This window comes from Dermacentor silvarum, chromosome 7, assembly GCF_013339745.2.
Source record: "Dermacentor silvarum isolate Dsil-2018 chromosome 7, BIME_Dsil_1.4, whole genome shotgun sequence".
NCBI classification, from domain to species: Eukaryota; Metazoa; Arthropoda; class Arachnida; order Ixodida; family Ixodidae; genus Dermacentor; species Dermacentor silvarum.
Genome location: NC_051160.1, coordinates 73,464,762 through 73,487,568, shown reverse-complemented (window position 1 = coordinate 73,487,568; position 22,807 = coordinate 73,464,762). Strand labels below are relative to the sequence as shown.

The following is a 22,807-nucleotide window of genomic DNA, read 5'->3' as shown; positions in this document are numbered from 1 at the left end:
GTGGCTACTCTGCCAAAGGCGATAAAAAAGAAGACAGAGGACAAGCCACGCGCCGTCGTTCGCCGGTCGCCGTCGGGAGCCACTGCCGGTAGCCGTTGTCGGGGGCTTTATACGTGTAGCTCCTGTTTATAGCGGCCACCCGCACTGCAGCTCTTCGACCGGCACTCCTGCGCGCACCTCTGCTAGAACCGGTGAGTGTGGAGGCTGTTTTGATTTCAGCATCGCGCTAAGCGTGTTCCTTATCTGATAGTGGTGCAGCACATTGTCATAGAAAGCGTATCACAGCCGTTTTTTGTATGCTATAGCCGACACACCGTCTTGATAAATCAGTTCTGAGATTATGAATTAATGCATGAATGAACGTTTTTTTTTTTATTTCTGAAAGAGAGAAACTGGGGATTGCCAACTTAAAGCTGCACGTTGCAACGTGACAGATAGAGATCCACTCCCATATAGTCTGGCCGCATCTGCGAACGAGCTTGCAATTCCACGCAACGGCATGCGGTTAGAAAAAAAGGCAAGTATCACGATCATGAAACAAAGCATTCACGCTAGGAAAAAAAGCATATCAAGTGTATATACAAGAAAATTTCATTGAGAAAACAAAATGTTCGCTCTAGGAAATTAGGTTTAAAAGCTTAAAAAAGTGTATGTTGTAGGTAGATTGATTTCGTATTTGTGCGGTGAACGCACTCGTATCCTCGGCAGCAATGGCAGAAACATCAAGGTGGATGCCGCGAGGGCAACTCTAAAGGCTCTATTCTAAGAAAAGAGACCGAGAATTACAATCAAGGTTATAGCCACTATAGTGTATGCATGTTGCCACGAGACCCAAATAATCGTTCACGTTAAAATGCGTGAATTGCGGGCTAAATGCTTGTGCCACTTTATCACAGTTTCAACAGGGTTAAGAAATGTTCACGAGGTCGTCAACGTTAAACAGGCAACGTGCTGTTACAGCGAGTATTTGGTAGTAGGGTTAATTATTAAGAAGAATAAGAATATTACTACTAATAATGATATGTGATCAATGATTTATTTATGCCCCATGCCCAGGAACAACGCTGAGGTCCATTAAGAATATTATTATTTTTGACAGTAATAACGTGAAGGCCAACCACATTGCGAACTTGACACCCAGCTCAATCGAGGGCACTCACTTTGGGAGATGTGACCAACTGCTTTCAATACTCCCGCTGGTCGAGCAAGCGGAAGGCACTGACAGTGTAGCCGCACGATGTCCGCCGCTGCATTAGCGATCTGCGTTTAATTTTTTCGCACAAATGTGAGATTTTCGCCTGTAAGGTTCCGGGTAGGGAGGATTGCCTATCGCATTCAACCTTGTGGAGCCCGCTTTAGCTGGACGACCGTACACATTGCCGGCAATGGGCGATACCTTCAGCGTTCGTTGATCCCATAGTAATCTCGTGCATTAAGCGAGCCGACGGGACTTGGTAATAAAACGACAACCGGTGTATTCAATATGAGTGCTTCACCCTACTGGAAAAACCCCGTATTCCCTAAACTACCATATCTAATACCATTATATAACATATCGGGAAAACGGGGTTTATATGGGATCATATGTTTCATATCGGAGTATAGGATATGTTAGGAATTTTGTTAGGATATGTATAGGAAAGATAAAGGAATTTTTCAATAGGGCGTGGTCACGTGATTCTATTGTGAAATGGCCATTTTAGCTTTAATTCAAGAATGCAGCGCCAAATGGGTTCGCTTTACAGGCACTTTCTAGCAGAGATGTTGATCCGCTAGTGTAGGCCTAGGTATTGGTCTACTTGGTGTGACCTTCTAACCTAAATGTACGCATGCATCATCCTGCGAGGCACAAATGCAAGCTCTCGTCTTTATTATGTGTTTGTTTCCCTGACAATGGGAAGCGCTACCTTACCCTTGTTGATATTTTTTTTTCTTTTTATTTATTTCTTTATTCACTATACCTCGCATTTTTTTAGCATAGAGGTATTAGATGAGGCGTGGGCTGTTGTAAACAGTCAATGATTGCTTCTATGTGCGTCTTGAAGTGATTAGGACTAAAGTGATGCACAGCGTCGATGGGCAGCTCGTTCCAGTCGTTCATTGATTCGACAAAATACGATGTTGCGTGCGCCGTAGTGTGCAAAGGGGGGGGGGGGGGGTTATACTTGGCTTTGGAATGACTTATACGTTGTAGCAATTGAAAATGTGTAGTGACGGATCATCCAAGATGTGAGTGGTAAAACTGGTTAACAAAACAGAGTCGATATCTTTCGCAGTATTTCAAAACTAGGAAGATTAGCCTTTTATTGAGCATATCAAACATAGCAATCAGATTATATTCTCAATATGTATATTTACCTGCAAGAATTTGAATGCATGCGATAGTTTTCATCAAAATATTATGATGAAGAATGCAGACTACAGATGCACGTTCTAATTTAGGGAGTACAACTGTTTCCTGCATTTCGTTCTGACGGTTAGTTAGTCTTACGTCGCTGAAAAGACGGTTAGCCTAATTAGCCCGGCCTGATAAAGGAGGTCACCAGCAGAGAATATAGGACATATGGACGCCTAAATATTTATATGATGACAAGTGGATACGTCCCATCCGAAGATGGAATATCTGTGCTCTAGCGAGTAAAGGCTTCGCTGAAAAGAAACATGTGAAACATTCTTAGCATTTAGACACCTTAGCAATCATTGACACCGAAGTTCCACAGTTTGCAAGGCCGTTTGCAATATAGCGTTATCGTTAGACTAAGAACAGGGAAATGCAAGACGCAACAATCAGCGAAAATTCTGATACCGAACAATATGTTATCCAGAAGGTCACTATTATACAGATTAAGAAAAGCCGGAAGGACGGTGTTTTGCGGAACGCCTGAAATAAGGTGTTAAGGAGGAGGAGGAATGGCTGGTGCCTGTTAATGAAAAAGTTGCATAGCCAAATAAAAAGTAGGATTCAATAAGCAGAGTTGTAGGGAAACGTAACAATGCGGCAAATCATCTAAAACTCTCACAAAATCTCAGATTGCGTGACCATTGAAACATGATGATGAGGGATTTTCTCCGAAATTGTCTCCGGCCGCCAGCTACTATTACAACGTTGCGAACCTGTGCATTTCCCGCGAGCTTTTCTCTAGCTCACTCCATGTCATCGCCCATTGTCCTCCCTGGAAACGTCCCTACCGCCACTCTTTTGTCGCCTTTCACCCGCTCCACAACTGCCTCTGAGCACCTAGACAGATTTGAGTCACCGGTGATTAGGACCTTTTCCCTCTCCCCTCCTGACAAGGTCTCACTCTGCTTCCCCTTTTCCTCCTCATCCGCGTGATTCGGATTCGACATAGGGCATTGACCCCCGCGCTCCTGCTTTCCCTTCGCGGCCGCTTCAAGGTAGGTGACCCTCGCTGCTGCTGCCACCCTCCATGTTCCACGCATTTATGAGCTTTGTGGACACTTCCGGTCCTGTCCCGCCGGGAGACGGCGCTTCATCGCCACTACCATTTCCGTTCGTAATGGCTGCCCTGTTCACTTTTTCCTCGGCTGCTCGGAGTCTTTCTTCCACTGTCTTCCGTGTATCACGCTCCATATTGAGTTCATTTTTCAGCTCTGCGATCCGTTTTACAAGCTCATGCTGGACCTCGGCTGGTCGGAGTCTTTCTTCCACTGCCCTCCGCGCATCAAGCTCCATATTGAGGTCATTTGTGAGCTATGCGATCCGTCTCAGAAGCTCATCCTGGACATCCTCCATTTTCTTTACCCTAGCATCGAGATCACAGTATTTGTCGATTGGCTCAGTTTCCGCGCTATTCTCATCAGTCCCCTTATCTACCTTGAGAGACCCCCCTCACGCTGCACGCTTTACCGCCCTTTTTGCCATATATATGTTGCACTTCGCTTTCTCAAACGCTATCACCGAACCTTCCGAAGCTCTTACCTACAAAATGACGATACGCACAGAACCTTAAACCTTAAAATACCACAATTTATTTATCCGCAATTTGTCACAAAGTATCTGCAATGAATGTCGAGCAGACTAAAGTCATGACACATGTTCGCACGTGTTCGAACACGTGCTCTGACTGTCTTACAAACGCATTATTCTCGATATAGATGCACACACGCTAAAACACTAATTGCTAATATCCTTGACACTTCCAACCTACTATTTCAAGACTAAAAAGACTCAACGTCCCACGCGGTCGCACGTGTTGGAACACGTGTCAGGAAAAGACGTTTTAACTGTCATACAAAACCAAATACACGCGATACACACACAAAAAGAAAAGGAAGACAATAGCTGATAGCCCTGCCGCTTCCAACTTACTCTTTAAAGGCTAAAAAACATCTGCAAGTCTAACAACAGAAGCAAGCTCAAAGCATGCACAACAAACATGTTTTCGTCGCCGCCACGGAGCCCCGGAGAATCACGGTCGTCCGCCACAACTACCACCTATCCGCGGATGCGTAGGGAGCCTACATGTATACGGATGCGTGAAGGTAAGCGTCATCTGCTGGCGCTGAAATGAACCCAGCAGCGCCCGTCCTCCGCTATGATTGTTTAGCCCATTTGGTGAGAGAACAGCCACGCCGCAGCACCCATGGTAACGAAACCCGGCAAGGTTCGTCAAGAAAAGCTTCGCTGTTAAAACATCGTGCCGCGTGCTGCACCAATCATCATCATCACCTTATTTGTCTTTAAACTGCAGCGCACACACAGGAAATGAGGACAAAAGACAAAGGTAACACACAGGCGCTGACTCGCAACTCGGTTTATTTGGGCGGGAAGTTACACACACACATACACACACACAAATATATATATATATATATATATATATATATATATATATATATATATGGAAGGCGTACTTAATGAGCAAGTGCATGAGCATGTGTGTGCGCTGCAGTTTGAAGTTCAGTAGCTACCAACTCGCCCAAATATCAGTTCTTTTACAAATCACCTTATTTTTATGTCACCTGCAGGACGAAGGCCTCTCCCAGCGATCTCCATTTACCCCTCTCTTGCGCTAGCTGATTCCAACTTGGGCCTGCAAATTTCAAAACTTGCAGTCTCATAGTTTGTATAGTACTAAGTATGTATTTAACAGCAGTGATAACCCTCTCGAGTGAGGCTAGCTTAGCGGCGCTCATTGAGGAACTACTAGCCAATGTCTTAGATATTATTGGTCTTAGGTTACAAGAACTGGTGATGTTTATACAGTACTGACTAACAGCCACGTCTTCTGCTACGGAGGTCTTCCAGGGGAACAAAAATCCAGGGGAAAATTTCTAATTTATTCTGCACTCTATTCCACTGCAAAGAATTTTCGCACAAGACACGGATAACTCATAAGTCGAGCATCCAAAGAAATAGAGAGTAATCGAAGCACCAGCTACTAAGGTTTGGTCATTTCTTCTGTGTTGCGCGAACCTTTAGTGGAGGCGGAAACAGTGCACGACGGCAGGCACAACTTTCAAGTATTGTGTTTTATTTTGAAGCGAAATTTATAGGTATACAGAAACATCATCTTCCAGCCATCCGTGCGCATGTCTTGGCATCGATCAGTGCGGGTGCGTACGTGCGCAATAATGCATGCTGATTTTACACTGTCATGCTTTCTTGTTTTCTTCCATATACGTTTTTGTTCTTTTGAGTTTCCAGATTATTTTTTGGGCTTCGTTAGGCACTAAATCTCACTTCCGAGTAAACCACACTAGTTAGAACTTCACGCTTCCCCTTGCGTCTTCTTGTTTCGGTCTCCATTAAATGGTCGCGTTATTCACCGAAACGAAATAACACCAACCAGCCGAATCAGTAAAGGTAACAAGGTTGCCATTTTTTTACATGTACAAGCGTACCTTTTTTTAGTTCTGAGAAGAAACGACATTTACTTAATCGGTGACAATCGATGGCGTCGGCAGGCTTGAGAACGGCGTCCTTGCGCATGCATTGTGGCCAGATGCGTGCACAAGTTCACAGGTTTCTGCAAATGAAATAGTTTATTGTTAGCACTTGGTCTCATGTGCTTGCGTGCTTGCACCAGCCTGATCCTTTCGTTGTGCAGGCGCACAAACTTTAGTATGCCTTGAACAGGGTGCTTTTTTTTACTCGCAAGACGAAATGTCGAGCATGGAGAACAGCAGTGAACCCGAGTACGAAAGCCCACCCGGCTCGGACCCTGGAAGCGATTCGGAAGGCTACAACGCCAACACCACAGCTGCTACAATCACGGTACCCGACTCAGCTGCCCACGCCACGGCCGAACCCGATGCGGTACAGCTGGCGCCCGTAGGAGTGGACCAGCGGGACCAGAACGAGGAGAGCTCAGTCTCAGACCCTGGACCGCCGTCCGAGGTTAGCACGTACATCTCTTCGTTTTCTTTGTATACTGCGGTAATACCGTCACATTGTATAAATCACTCGACGGGTCCTAAATTCAGCGTGGTGTGAGACTGCCTTTATCATAAATTCAGCGTGGTGTGAGACTGCCTTTATAGAATGAAACGTAAAGGCGTTGATGGGCTGCTCCTGACGCCAGTGCACGATTGTCCTTGGAAGCGTCCAATGGGGTTTGTAAGAAAGGCCGATCCCACTGGCGGTGTAATGAAACGCGTGGGTGGGTGGATCCTGATATTATTGCACGATACCTGTTTTCACAAGGGTTTTATTGCTATAGCTATAAATAAACCAATACTTCCTTCGGCGATATACTTCCTTCGGCGACGGAACAGACAAGGAAGATCAGCGGAGTGTTGTGAAGTTCAGAGGAACGCGACAGAAGGAGCGACGGTGATTGCCTTGGTTTCCTGCAGGCGCGCCTGTTGAAGAAGTTATTTGTGCCACAGTGCTTTTTATGGAGCCGGTTCTAACAAAGTTACGTCAAAGTGTAGTGATCGAATGGCAGTGCGCCATAATCATGCCTCAGCAGTAGCATGAAGAAATGTGACTTGGGTGATGGGGGAAGGGGTTGATGATTACTGGATAACAAGTTACATGAAACTGGGATTGCTGTATGTAGTCGATGCTTGGAGAAACAGCGGGAAATTGCACATATATACAGCGCTGGCATTTAACGAAGACAGTTTTGAAGAGGCCTTAGGTATAAGGTAACCGAGTTCTTTGAAGAACATCTCACGACAGTTAGGCAAAGTAGTTGATACCTTGACAAAGACAAGTCCCTTTGTTGAAAAAAAGCTTCTTTCTGGAAACCTATATGTCTGTTACGCCACAAAACACAACTGAAAACAAGAGATAACAAAGAGAAAGTGCTTGCTCTATCTCATTTATTATGAGTCATTCTGTATTGTGGCGCGCACACTCGCACACGCAGGCGCATGCATTCACACAAGGTCATAAAATAGAGTGTGTCGTGGAATCTTTTTAATGCGAAGCAATCTTTACCTCATTTCTGGCACTTCGCGGTCGGTAGGTAGGTAGGTAGGCAAGTATACGTAGGTAGGTAGGTAGGTAGGTAGGTAGGTTCCTGCCTCGCGCTGCTTTAATAAAAAGAAAACAACGTCAAACACGTTCGATTCCGATCGTGGATTCGAGCCTCTTCCCTGGAGCACAGTAGTACAGTGCTTTCACTACTAGACCATGGTCTCTCTATTTCTTTATTGCCTCGTATGTACCAGAGCTTACAGACTCAAAACAATAGAACACGATCATATTACGCTTAGCCGGCAGCTCGTGTCTGCACACATGTTATCAGCATTTCGGCGTGTGTAGCAAAATATTCAATGTGGGAACGCACTCAGGTACATACACCTGCACCTTCTGCGCTTCAACAAAACTGGACACAGATTCGCAGAAATATTCACGAACAGGTCTATCACCAATATCTGCATTGTGCACAGTCGTCCAAGTTGACCATATAGTGCACAAGCCCAGTAGCATAACAGGATAAAAAGGCACGTCATCCTTGTTGGCAATCGCAAAATAACAGATTGCATGTGGCCTTAATGATAACTCTTTTTTTTTTCAGACTTCTTTGTAAAATGAGCCATAAAAAGATCCCAGTCCGGCTATCTAAAACCACGTGTTCAATTTTGTCAGTTTTTTAACACGAAAGTGTTTTATGCCGGGGTCCACCAAGACTTCACTGACGTATTTCCGTCACGGAAATACGTCATAGAACATAATACAAAGAAAGAAACCAGAAGAAAAAGTTCCACAAACATGCAAAATTTGGGAATCGAACCCACGACCTCTCGGTCCGCGACGATAGATCGCCGAGCGTTTAACCCATTGCGCCACAAACGCATTTGCAGAGAGGTACACAGACGCGCCTTATATATCTAACACTCCTCTGTGTACCCGCGCTCTTGTTCGGGGCGGTGCCGCCGCCTACGAGCAGAAAAGAGAAGTACTGCATTAAGACACTAACGCGCACCGACAGTGAACGCTTCGGTGGTCTCACCACTACGACGCCTCGATGCCAGCATTCGAAGGGACGCTGGCATCAAGAAGCACTACCAACGCCACCTAGGTGGCGTTGGTAGTGGCGTTCACCGTACTCAGCACAGCGGAGCGTGGCCTCCGAAATTAGCTCTGAAAATGTTTCTGAAGTTGATCGCGGAGGCTGCAATTACGACGCGCTGTACGCGCTGATTTGACTCGGTGACGATTCAGCTACGTGCTTTGTCTTGCGCGTTGTATTAGTGTGTCAGTTACGTGCTTCGTCTTTCGCGTTGTGCTAGCGTGTGCAGCGTAGTGCAGCTTCCATATGCACGACGGTTGCTCATGGTCATCGACGTTGGTAGTCGTGATGGAGGAGACGTGCCACCAGGCGTCAGCGTGGGTGCATCAACGCCTAAGGGCGCTTTAGCCACAAAACACCAATAGACATTATATATCAATGTGCAATAAACATTACACTACTTCTGTGAAGACACGTTTCACTTTCGTGTTCTATACCGATTCCTATATAAGAGGGATCAACCACATTTTTTATTTAACAATAAGCAATGTGTACCCCAAGAAACAAAAAATCTCTATGTTCTAACCATGTATAAGCGGTAAGGTTCCTGTGTGCAGCTTTAAAAAATCGGGTTTCAACCTATGCCGCTGCGATCATTCATTTAACGCATTTCAAAACGTCTTTTCCTCGGATTGCACAGTACATTTCACGGTACAGTAGCACAGCAAATAACACATCAACGAGGTCTTTCGACAGTTCCTTACGTGGCACCTCACTGAAATATAGCGAAAAAGAACAAAGAACTTGGAGGACGCTTAAGTTTCGCCTTAAAAAGTGGAACGCGACAGCATTCAAAGATCCCGGACTGCTTCTCACGCTTCCCGACAACTGCAGCTGATGTAACCGTAATGTTTGCCGGTATTAGATCTTGCTGTTGAGTGCGAGTGTTGGGCGACATTGATGAGGCCTTAGAGAACTGAAGGTTTATTTACATTATAAATAGGAGTTGAATACACAAAATAACAGTAAAAGAGTGATCATTATGGCCGGCGGTAAATCGGACACTGCGGTCCACGACAAGAACGGCCCACTTCTCGATCTGTCTCTGCAGCTTATAACTCCTTCAGACTGCCGGGATCACGTCACTTTCAGCCAATCGTCGACTCCATCCAGGTGTCGTCATTTTCCGCCAATCGTCTGGCCAGTGCAGGTGTCGTCATTTTCATCCAATGGTCCCGGGCAAGTGGCGTCATGTTGCAATGCGACGGAGAGTGGTTGCGGTCTAAGAACTTGAGGTCCGTATCTAACAGCTCCTCGTCACCCCTCAAGTTCTGAATGGCCAGTGAATTCAATTCGGTGGCCACGAATAACGCTGGTGAAGTCTGTAGTACACTAGACCTCAGTACACTACAGTACACCGACTCTGGAACAATTCAGCAGGCTTTACTCGTGCTACACAACTCGTATTTCTGCGAGCATGCGCTCTTCTACGTTATCCAGCTCATGCTGTGCATCGGCACACCGCTCGTCGGTCTCGATCGCTCTTTCACCCGCACGGTCTGAATGACTCTCTCTCTAAATCATCGCTCTCTTGGCTATAGCTACACTGACAGACAGCTTCACCGACCCATCAACAATGCAGTTGTCTGACTTTGAACTACGCAGCTCGCACGCCTGCGAATTGCCCTCAACTGCACCGTCCAGCGTGCACTGCGCTTTGGCGCTTAGCCATGACTCGATATCGATGCTCGTTTTTGCTGGGTCAGCGGTACTCTGAACCTTGATAAGAACCTCGTTAACCATTCCTGCGACACACACACGCGGTGACTGTGCCAATTATTTCACAGTTGGCCTACCTGTCTTATAGTGCTCCGTTGGAACAGCACCTTGTCGCGGTTACTACGGCCTTAAACGGCTTGTGTTGCCACTAAGGCATCGTTAGCAGATAACAATTTCCGTTCACTTATGAACGTGCTGCTAATCTAACAGGTACTAGCCTCTTCGGCTCTCGACCAAAATCTGCCAGCGACTTCCTCACAATTTCGCAGCGTACTACCTACAGATTTTTCATGCCACCGTTGTCTTTGTTCGATAAAAGCTTCCGTCTCTTTCTTCAATCCTGCCACTAAATTTTTGTCATCTTGCCGTTCTCGCTCACGTTTCAGCGTTACCTGTAGCACCTCCCAAGCAATCTCAATGCTCTCGTCGGCATTGTCACCATCTTTAATTGCTTTTTCGATAGCTGGCCTTTCTATTGTTTCGTCCGCCTCAACTCCCAAATCCTCGCACGCCACCAAGTCTGGCCTCGTCCACCTTCTAATAAGATCCTTGGTAGCTGCCCGACAGGTGGTTGGAACTGTTTCCTTAAATAATTTGTGCAAACTCAAATTATGTGACAAATGCGCGATTCCCAGAACAGAACAATCAAAATAAACACACAAAATTTGAATTCTGGCGAATCAAAGAAAAAAGCCATGCGCTCACCCATGGATGCAGCTCCACGCCATCTGATCCATCTGTTCGCTGTTTCCAGTTTCTTTATTATTTTCTAGATTCCAATTTCAACCACACTTAATTACCCGATGCTTTCCTTGGCTTCATTGTCTGTTGGCTTTATGTGGATATGATCAACAAAATCGAGCGCCCCGGTTCCCCTTCTTCTGTTTATTACTTGCGAGGGTCTCGAACCTGGCATCCTTTATGTCATAAGGTAGCATGCGAGCGTTTATTAGCCATGTGCCTGGGCTCCCAAGATCACGTGCTATCTGACGCCATTGGCCTAAAAAGGATGTTCCACATCCGCCCACCATGTTTCTGAGTGGCGCTGGCTAACACACCTAGGGCCAGATCTAGTAAACTTAAATTCCCAAGTAAGTGGACGAATTCATCGCCGTCGCCTTAGCACAATTGGTAGTACAACGCACGCGCAATGCGGAGGTTGCGGGTTCGGCTCCCGCCGGCTACGAGTTATCGTTCCGTCCACTTTCATTTGCCTTTTCTTCATTATTCTCTACATTCCAATTTCCAGCACACTTAATTTCCCCGATGTTTTTCTTGGCGTCATTTTTTCTTGGCTTCATGTGATTCCTAAGATATAATTAACATTTAAAAATTGCGGTTTTCATATAAAAGAACCGTTCCTTCGGAGACTTGCTTTGAGCTTGGCGGCCATGGGGCGATGGGTGATACGAAGAGTTTAATTACTAAATCACAAAAGCCCAATAATTATTTTTTAAAGCTTTAATTCTGTCGGTCGCATCCCAATCAATATATTCAAATGACCTCTGCGTACAAACTATCATTAAAATCTGAATCTAAAAAAAAGTCTCAGTTTCGCCCGAAAGGTGAAGCATCGATTGCGATAGCAAATTAGCGGAGAGCTATACGAAGCAAGAATAATAGTTTAATGGACCGAATACAGTTGTAAACATTTGCTGACTAACTAAATAGACAAGCACGGTCTCATGCGCGCACATGTAAACATGAACACATCTCGCTCGATGACCGCGGAAACTCGCTTTGAAAACGCCGGAGTGAGCGTGCCAGCAGCAGCGCGCAAATTGACCTTCGCGCTGTCTCTCGTCTCGCTTCAACGCGAACGAAACGTCGAAAGCATAGTGCATAGAAACCTATCGGCACTAGGCGCATGCACTTTGTCCACATCGCAGATCACTTTCAAGATACGGCGCCCGCGCGGCAACATTGTGAGCAGCAGCTTATGGAGGAGAATGAACCCCCTCCTTCTCCATCGCCTCGGGGGGGGGGGAGGCGGGGGGGGGAAGAAGAAAGCGCGCTTCCAGCCTGCTTTCCTCCCTCGCATGCGCTACTTTGAGCCGCGATTGCTGGCTCACCCTAGTACGCTTTCACTCGCACACACAGCGTACGGCGCATGGCGACGATTTTATCGCCTTTTGACTTTATACGGAACCTCACGGCGACGTCGACGGCAGAAATGCGCTTGGGTTGTCCATATGTCTGTTATTGCAATCAAATGCCATTATAAGCGGTACTGCGGCACAACAACATTCAACCATCACAGCGCGCGAAACTCGAACTGGGACGCTGCAGCATGCGTGTGGCCGCACCCGCCAAGGTAACGTACTGCTTACACCACCTATCGGTGGTCAGCCTGCGCGTTGTCGCTCTTCGCTCCGCGATGCGATGCGAATTAGACAACTGGCATAAGTCTTGCCAATAATATTGGGAATTACAACGTGCAATAGAACAATACGCCGACTCCAAAACCTCGCTTTAGTGGCAATTCTAGAGAAAGTTTTCCATATGTTGCTGAGAGCTTCAGGTATATATGTTCTTATTTTCGCTCATGTATTTTCAATCATGTGCCCTAATGTGTCTGTTCAACGAAAAAGTAGCGAAATAGATTAAAAAAAGTTTGATAGGGTTGAAAAAACGACGCTTTACTGACTAGAGCGCTCATAGGTTGTTGGTGTTTATGATATTCAGCTATGTTGAGAATAAAGGAGACAGCTGCATAATAAAGATGCACAGTGCAAAAATAACAGCCAAATCAGACGAGAAAGGACAGTACAGGCTGTCATTGTTTTTATCGTGCTGTGCAGCTTTAACGCGTTCTCATACGAACTCGCCTAAACTCTTGGGCTTTTGAAAAATCTGTTCGTTAAATTATGTTATAGTTGTAAACAAGCGTTGGGGGCTAATTGGTTTACCTTATCTATCAGCAGGTTTCTACAGAGCTAACGAATAATTAAGTCTATTTTTTCCTCAACTATATCCAGGTGGATGCCCTGAATGCCCGCAACTTCCTCGTGGAGGAAACACTGCTGTCAGCGCTCACTTACCAGCCTCGGCCCAGCGATGTCTTCACCGTCAGCTATCCCAAGTGTGGCTCGGCGCTCCTGCAGTTCCTGGTGTTCGGTGTCTTGAACCACGGCCACCCTAGCAAAGACTTTGCGGAATTCGTGTCCCGATGTCCGTATCTCGAGTGGATGGGCATCAAGTCGGTGCTGGAGATGCGCAGACCGGGCGCGATCAAGACGCACCTGCCTTTCGACAAGCAACCCTACAACCCGCAGGCCAAGTGAGATCATTTGTTTCGAAGCACAGATGAATTAGGCCTAGTATAAAATTGGATTATCGCACGCGCGAAGAATAGATACAGGGTGTTCATTTTTAAGTTTTACGGAATTTTTAGCAATCGCCTGTGGAAGGTAGCGGCAATTCTTATCATTGAGCTGGGTTATTAGATGAGGCGGACATTAGCAGCACGAGAAATCGAAACACATATTGAAATAATTAACAAATAGTGACTAATTAACTTCTTAGTTAAATACTTTATAACACATGTTGCAATGTACGTATTGTAGGCGGTTAGCTTGTCAGTCGTATCCCAATACGATTTGTTTTCCAGAATGACACTAGTCTGCAGATATGCGCCGTCAAACTGGCCGCCACAAAAATACACTGATGTTCCACTCAACTTTTTTACCAAAATTCTGCTTTATACACTGAATCACAATAGTAACTGGAGCGCCCATGTATTTTATCTCATACTTTGGGAAACAATATCTCGAAACGTGTGTAATCCTGGAAATTCGTTTCAAGTGGATGCTTCTTGCAAACTCACCGGTTACAATTCGTAAATTCAGTATGTGTCGTAATTAAAGTGACTAACTGAGAAGTTAATTAGTGAATTTTTGGTAAATAGTTGAAAATGTGTTTCGATTTCTCGTGCTATTAATGGCCGCCTCTTCGAATAACCCGGCTCAACGATAAGAATTATGGTACCTCCCAGAGGCGATTATTTAATAATCTGTAAAGCTGGATTTTGAGCACCCACTATATGGGAGACATATAGAGGAGGTTGGTTAGCTGATTTCTTAGTGCCATCTTGTTCCGTTCATGCTTCCATCGTGAAGACGATCGAGTATAACCATGCATAATATAAGACAAAATGAGCACAGCCATGCAGGAAGACGGGAACACAGAAAAACACACACCTCGCTGGGCTAATTTCTAAACGCGCTGTGCACGTTTGGCCAATAATTTCGACTCACTCTCGCTTCTAGCCTTGCAATCATAGGATAACTCATGACTGTATTGCGCTTAGTATCACACTGACGGAAAGGCTAATCCTTCTGTCAGTGCAATACTAAGCGGAATACAATCATGAACGTCCACCAACTAGCCCTGTTCATTGCTTTACTATAGAATAACTAATGACTCTGCGGAATGGCCAGTTCAGACATTTTAATGAGATAAATCTCAAGAAAACACAACTACACCCGCAACTATAAGAGAAACATTCTGCACAGTTGACGAAATAGTATATGAACTGCTGCTGGACGTTAAGACGGTGAGAGGCTACTTCCCGCTTCTGTTTTCGTAAATGCATGCAGTGATATTCACGGTGTGGCCGAGTATTTCGCGTCTCTGGTTGTGCTGTATTATATATATATATATATATATTGCTATACGGTTGAATGGAAGGATGAAGGCCTCTGTTTGTAGACGATGTGAATTTAGTAAGCTCTGGAAAAGGCAAGCAGTTTTTGTTGTTTTTAAATGCTTCTGGCGGCTGAATGCAGTACGAAGACTGCAAGAGTTCCCGATAATGATTAAGGCCTGCGCGCGTTTCCATATATAGAAACGTCCTCTGACTATAGTAAGAGGACGATTGCCTCAGTGCATGTCTTATGGAGAAACGTATGACCTATTTTCTAACGCAATGCTGGGCTTTTCTATCCCATATCTTGGTCCCCCACTCAGTTCAGAATGTGCATACATTGCTAAACTATTAAGAAATAAATTACGTAGTCAACGTTTAGCAGCACTGCTACCCTGGTTTAAGACAGCAGCACACGTGGAACAATCATTGATAGAGTTGTACACCTCCCAGTTAAAATTGTACTATGACTGGTGATGTAGGGAAGTCTCCGCATCAATTTTGACAGCTAGGGTTCATCTACCATGCACGTGCCGAGGTGTCAACGCAAAGGCATGTTTCCACGACTTCACTAGCAGTAGTCGCCATAGCACTAGCAGTAGAATTTATGAACTGGTACTTAGCAGTTAAATACTGTAGAGATTCAGTCACCAATAAGAAGTTTGTCTGAAAACACAAGAATGAAAAGAAATACATGGCATAGCTAGATGTCTTCTCGTTCTTATACCGCAAACCCAGACCTTTAATATTTATATTGAAAGAAATAGCATACGCGTAGCGTCAGATAACCACGTAAGGCTGACATTACGCAGTTAACAAGCTGCAGTTTAACACGTGCTTGGAGGTGGAATTTCGGATGATCGGGAATAGACAGAATTTAAACTCTGTCATTGCAGGTTGTATAATATAAGCGCGGAATGATTCCTTACCAACTGAATTTCCGATAGCGCACTAAATTCTCATTAGAGTTCAGTCACATGCTGCAGCCGTAGAAGCCCATATAATACTACACATATCATTCTTTCATTGGCTATGCAAATAAATAGAATTACAGCAGAAAACATTTATTTCAATGAAACTGGATGCATTTCTGCATCGAATATTTCAAATACATGTATACGCAAGGAGCAATAAAAACAACAAAAATTGTGATTCCCCCGCACTGCGGCAATCAACGTTACGCGAAGCATTTTGCCAATGCCTGGCTATCCAACATAGTTTGGGATTCGCCGAACGGTTAGCACATGAACCAACGTGTTTGTGTAAATTACGTAGCTATGTTTGCGGGCCACGATCGCACTTGTTTGTGACGACGACCATGTCGAGAGCGATCGTATGGAAGCACAGACATATATATCTATGGCCGGTGGTTCTACGCGAGCTTACGGCAGGGCGATTATTGGTTTCTGCATGGATAGTGGACGAGCATAAGCGAGTTAAACACGAATTCTGACGTGATCAGCAACTGCATGTTACACGATCGTACGTACATATGGCTACGCCATGTGTTGTTTGCTAAAATGACGATGGCATTTGAACTCCGGCGAATGAATGTTGAAACCATATTAACGTGGGCAATCGTGAAGTTGGTACAACTTCACACAGTTTCCTCGTACCGTGAACTGCTACGAGAAAAGTGCTGCGGAAAGTGGGTTGGTCCCGGAGATATCGCAGTCTAACACGGCGCCTCAAAACGAGAGCTCTCATAAGGCAAGAAGTTGATGAAATGGCGTATAGTAACTGCATAGCGAAATTAATAGTCAATCGGGGGCACCGATTAAAGCATAGCGTTATGTACGCTCGGGATGTCATTTCAGCCCACTGTTGCTGACTATATATATATATATATATATATATATATATATATGTGTGTGTGTGTGTGTGTGTGTGTGTGTGTGTGTGTGTGTGTGTGTGTGTGTGGTGTGTGTGTGTGTGTGTGTGTGTGTGTGTGTGTGTGTGTGTGTGTGTGTGTGTGTGTGTGTGTAAATGTGCGAAGTATCACCGAAAATCAATTTATTCAAGGGTTTCGTTTACAAGCCACTGAAGTAAAGCTTAACGCTACTGACGAATGCACACGTTGTGGCTGTATGTTTGACAGATAACGAGAGCAACCTGACGACAATCAGTATTGTGAAAAGCTTTGGTGAGGTCACGGGCAGCTATGTAAACCGGGGCTAGGGCTTCTGGAGCAGCGAATGGTCACTGAGCCCAGACGTGTTCGCAACGTAAAGTACGTCAGAACCCCTGCGAATTATCTGGCTATCCTGCTCGAGGCTTACAAAGACAATGAAGAATATTGGCAAAGCAAACAAGAGCAATTCAAGAAAAAGCGGACAGGTGGATGGTGGGACATCATTTGCTATTTACGAAGCTCACTGTTTGTAACCTACTCTTTGTGTCGAAGCTTTTGTGAGAAATGCAAGTGCAGCACTGCTCTTGGGTTACCGTGCAGAAGATGCATCGTTTCTGCGCCACGTTTGTGTAGGCGACTTGGGAGCGTTGTAGTAACAGTAACTTATTTCGCAAGGTGACCTACGAGGGCTAGCACCTGTCGCACAAACACTTTTGACCCCTACGCACCCTTGCAGGTACATCTACATGGCTCGAAATCCATTTGACTGCTGCGCCGCCTACTACATGCACATGAAGAGCATGCCTTTGGCCCGTCCCGAGGCAACCAGTTTCGACACCTTCTTCGACGCCTTTATCGAGGGAAAGGTCATTTACGGCGACTTCTTCGACCACGTCCTCTCCTGGTAAGAGATTGGAGTTATGAAGTGATCCAGAGAGAACCTAAGAGTTGGTTGTCAATATAGCGATAGAAGGAACCGCCTCATCATCATCATCATCATCATCATCATCATCATCATCATCATCATCATCATCATCATCATCATCATCATTTATTTATTTTCCCTTAAGGACCCCTGTCGGGGTATTACATAAGGGGGGGGTTACAGGAGCTAAGAATAGGAATATAGATATGGTTACAATTTCCTACAGCCTGTGGATTTCATTTGAGAACACAACTAAAAAGAAAAAAGGAACACACAAAAAAAGGAAAAACTTCGCGGCACACCGAATACAATGCAAAAGCAAGAAAAAAAGAAAAAAGAAAAAAAGAAAAAGCGAAAGAAGGAAAACACAGTACGGTCATTATAAGGTTAGAGTTTGAGGTAATCAGTAAGCAGCCGTTTAAAGATAATGTGGTTACGCTCGCTGACAACTCTATCTGGTAATCTGTTCCACTCTGCGATAGTGCTAGGCCAAAACGATTAATTAAAGGAAGATGTTGAACCATGCAAGCGCTGGATGCTGCAAGAGTTAAAAAGGCGACGAGATGTACGGGTTGGTGGAATAAGAAGCTTTCCATGCAGATGTGGGAAGTTATAATATATTCGATGGAAAAGGCACAGCTTTGCAATTTTCCGACGCAACAACAATGGTTCGAGTCCTAAGGATGATTTAATCTTACTGATACTTTCTTGGCGGCTGTACCTGGAAGTGATGAATCTAGCGGCACGATTTTGTATTGATTCTAAAGTGTTGATCAAGTAAGCTTGGTGCGGGCTCCAAATAGCTGAGGCGTATTCAATAGCACAATTTTGACACGACGCAAGTGCCACTTACTCGATGTTCAGTTTGTTTACATTTATGTACGCTTTCATTCAGGTCACCTTTCAGATAAATTCCAGTCAAGGAGCCAATGATGTAGGACGTAGAATGCACAGAACAAGCGTTACACATTCAACAGACAGTTCTTCACGATAGTATACCATGAAAGAGGACAACAGAGAAATATTTATTAGCCTTGGGAAAACATCAGTAATAAAGTTCATTATGAAATATAAGAACCTCCAGGTGCTTTTTTTTTTACAACGAACCAAATTTTTATATACTGCCTATGGCAGAGCGAACGAGGTAAGGAAAATAAAAAAAATCTAAGGCGATGCGCTGTTCAGCACGAGGTCGCGTAATCGAATCCCGGCCGCGCCGGCCACATTTCGATGGAAGTGAAATGCAGAAAACGCATGTGTGCTTGCGTTGTAGTGCAGGTTAAAGAACCCCAGGTGGTCCAAATTAATCCGGAGCCCTCCACTACGGCGTGCCTTATAATCAGAACTGGATTTGGCACGTGAAACCCCAGAAAGAAGAAGAAGACAAAATAATTACCAATGATAAGAACTGCCTGTCAGCTCCTTTCGCCTGAGTCACAGCCTTTTAGGCGGGCATCCGAAAAGTGTAACTTTTTATTCTACTCACCTCGTTCGCTGTTGCCAGTCGATGATCTTGCAATAAGTTCTCCAATTGAACTCATTACTGTTTTTCATATACTTGTGCCTAAAAATGGTACATATTTTATGTTTAGCGTATTTGGTTTATTTTCAATGTAGAAAAACGAAAAGAAAGGTATTTTTGTATGGTTCTTGTTATATATTTTGTTTTGTTATGTGAATGCTCGAGAGTAATTATTCTGTTGTTTTTGGACATAAACTTTTTTTCTGCTCATGTAATTTCGTTTTCGCTTTTTGTACTTGTGTACTGCTTTCGTATATTTCGTCTTCTTTCTTTACCATTTCCTTCTGTGACGCTCTCAAGGACCTTGAAAGTATTGAACTAAAGTAAGTGAAATAAATATCTGCCGCCAGCTAATTATTTCAGGAATGTACCGAAATCAAATAAGTAAGATATGTGTATTCCGTGAGATAATTACTTTAAAAGTTAATTAGTTCTGTTTGTTGACTTTTTCAATAACGCAACTTAGTGTCACTTGCAAAGAGTGTCCATCATCCTGTAAAGCTGCCGTTGCATCAGAATGTCGTTATTATTGAGATGACATCTTTTCTTTGACCCTATTACGCTTAACACGCTAGTGAGAGCTCCGAAAGTAATCTGATTTCTACCCACGTGATGGCGCCACAGCATTCAATGCTGGCGACAACCGCGTATTCAAGCCAGATACAGTGCGCTGTAATGTGCTTCAATCGGGTAACAATAGAAGTTTGTCGCTACTTGTTTTCACTGTGTTGCATTCATGTGGTTTCCCCACAGCACGCCATGAAAGCGACAGACTCCACCTGTCGTGTCGCTTTGGTTGTCGCTTGAAAATTGCGTTCCTGTTGGAAATTGGTTGCCTGTTTACGCGTGCAATGCTTTTCCTGTTCTAGGTATCACATAATTGTTGTCACTTCGCCACAATTCTTCTGCTTGTCATGCGTCATCGCGCCGCAGACACTCGTGTCGTCGTCGTCGTATTATCGTACTAAGAAGTTGGGAAAATTGGAAAGATAGTACAGCAGGTCAACATGGCCATACAAAGTAAAAGTACAACTTTGCTTACCCCCAGCACTGACAATGGAACCCAAGCCCCAAGGGAAACGTGGATTTGCGGACTGGGCGCGCTAAGCAGTCTCCACTGAAGTACCGTCTATAATAGGGATTTTTTTGTTGTTGTTGCGTGGGTAACACAGACTCTGAGATGTTGGGGCATCTATGCAGTAATTTCGGAGGCCACCACAAGCGATCCGCTCACGCAGCATAGCTGATATACTTAAGCGGCGGCCATTCACGGGAAGGCTTTAAGCGTAGCATTAATCTTAGTATTCATTTTGCAAAGTCGTCTTTTCGCTGTTTAGAATGTCAGTCAATGAAATGTTGCCTTTATCCCACCGCCGTCATTAACATACCGTCTCTTGACGTCGATCTAATTGTTATCGTTGACATCGCTGTCGCGACGTTGTCACCGTTGTAGTGATGCCGTTGCTGTTATCCTTTTGTCGGATGATTGCTGCCTATTTTTCCAATGTTGGCCACAATGGCAAAAGCAGCTATTTTTCTTGCAGATCAGTTTAGAGCTTGGATAATTGCTTAATTGAGAGCGTTTAAAAAAACATTGAACTTTAGAGTGAATTGGTAAGGAAGGTATTCTGACAGTGTCCACGAGTAATGGCTTACCACTTTTCCCGTGGAGGTACGAGCGACGACACGACCAGAACGTGCTCTTCATCACCTACGAGGACGTCAAGAGTGACCCAGGGGCTTGGACCATCCGCATCGCGGATTTCATTGACCAGCTCTTCGCCAGGGACCTTCGCGACGACCCCGCTCTTCTCTCGAATGTGTTGAAGATCGCCAGTGCCAACAGCATGTCCACGACATGCAACCAGGGAATGCGATCTGTACTGGCCGATGAACTCGCTATGACCGTCGGGATAGAACCCATAACTCCGGCAGAGTTCTACAAGAGCATGTTTGCGGAGGCGCTGGAGATTGCCGAGGGCTCGGACTTCACGCGGAAGCCAATCTGCGGCAAGTGGAAGGAGCTCTTCAAGCCGGAGCAAGTGCAAAAGATGAAGGAGTGGATTGCTCAGAAGACGGCTGGCAGTGACGTTCTCAGCATCTGGACCAACAGCGAGCTGCCTTGAGTGGATCTTGGCTAGCTTTAGTGCGGGAAAAAATTGAGTCGTCGGAAATTGCGACTCATGTTGTGTTTCCCACTAAGGGCCGAAATCCTAAGAGGGACGGGTACGCTTCAACAAAAAGTACTGGGGAAAAAGCAAATGATTGAGATGCCTTTAGTATTTGCAATAAACATCTTGGTGCTGAACTGATAAAACTCGCGAAACTTCCGCAGCAGAAAGCCTTTAATGCGGAACCTTGAGATGTGATATTTTGAAGCTTGTGTGCCGCAAACCTGGCATGAGCGTGTGAGGAGTGCACTACAAATTCCAGCAAACTAGATATAAGCTGCACCGAATAGTGGGCACCATTATTTGAAGTTGAAAATTGGTAAATAGAGAAGAACAAGAACATCACATCATTTTCGTCATCGAAACGAATTCGACGTCCTAAGCGGGAGCGTATCTCCACCTCCTCTAGGGCGCCTTTTCTCGCTGCAGCTGCCAATCGTACCTCTACGGCCACATTTTTTTTAGAATTATTGCATTCACTTCCACGCGCAAGTTCGAGCTTGTTGCATGAACCACATTGGGTATATGTCCGAGTGCACGCGAATTTCGACATGCTACAATATCTGCCCCGCAAGATCCCCCGCATATTTGAATTGATGTAATGGAGCGACGTGGACCAAATATAGAAATGTACAGCATTGCTTTTTTGTGTGTGATATTCCGAATGGGGGCAAGAAACTCGGCCAGCTGAAAGTATACTATGCTGGGGGAGTTTCTCGTTTCTTGAGTGTCGCGATTTAAAAATGTACTATATTCAATTCTGGGGCTTTACATGTCAAAACCACAATATGATTGTGGTTTTGGCAGAACCACAATACTAGGGACGCTCTAGTAGGAGACCCCACAATAATTTTCGCCAGCTCGAGCTCATTAACGTGCACCTAAATCTGAATACTCGAGCGGTCTTGCTTTTCGCCCCCATGCGGCTGCTGTGGACCGTTTCTAACCCACTACCTCGAGCTCAGCAGCGCATCGCCGTAGGAACGTCACATGTACCCCAGCAGAAAGGGTATCCCGTGACCCACTTTGCCGGCGGGCAAATCTGGGAACCTATTCTCAGACGATCGCTCTCGGTGATGTCACCATTAGTGCGCGCTTATTCACAGATTGAGCCCTACTTCACGCAAAGGCGATCGTATACGTCCTCATATAGGAACGTGTAATGATAAGGCAATTTTATTACAGGTACGCATTTGTAATTCAACACTACTGCGCTAGAAAAAGTGAACAGTGCACTTAAAAAGTAGTTCTATGCGGATAAATAATCAATCGCAAGAAGGTCAGCAAAAAGAAGCTAATGCAAACAAAAGGAAATAAAAAATCACGTAATGAATGGACCACACACAATGGAAGACGAAGGTAAAGCAATGTACATACGCGAAATGTATTCACCCGTGACGGCCAAGAACTCGTTCAATAGCAAGCGATGAACATGCCGTGCAGGGAATTACAAAAGTCTATTGTTTGCGAAAACATTTATGAATTTC

At 44.9% G+C, this 22,807-nt stretch overlaps 1 protein-coding gene across 1 annotated transcript; it reads left to right on the top strand.

Annotated features, from left to right (window-relative positions):
- The first annotated feature begins 44 nt into the window (after positions 1-44).
- Positions 45-21,450, top strand: LOC119458228 (sulfotransferase 1B1-like). Its single transcript, XM_037720058.2, has 5 exons — positions 45-191; positions 6,123-6,361; positions 13,184-13,485; positions 17,439-17,606; positions 20,822-21,450. Exons 2-5 carry the CDS (start codon positions 6,128-6,130, stop codon positions 21,273-21,275), a joined length of 1,158 nt encoding a protein of 385 aa, XP_037575986.1. The 5' UTR covers positions 45-191; positions 6,123-6,127; the 3' UTR covers positions 21,276-21,450.
- The last annotated feature ends 1,357 nt before the right edge of the window (positions 21,451-22,807 follow it).

Bases quoted from the DNA above. Each gene is read 5' to 3' on its own strand.
- LOC119458228 (XM_037720058.2), top strand. From the start codon at position 6,128: ATGTCGAGCATGGAGAACAGCAGTGAACCCGAGTACGAAAGCCCACCC. The intron at 13,486-17,438 runs GTGAGATCATTT...GCACCCTTGCAG, and splicing joins CCCTACAACCCGCAGGCCAA to GTACATCTACATGGCTCGAA. The intron at 17,607-20,821 runs GTAAGAGATTGG...TTTCCCGTGGAG, and splicing joins TTCGACCACGTCCTCTCCTG to GTACGAGCGACGACACGACC.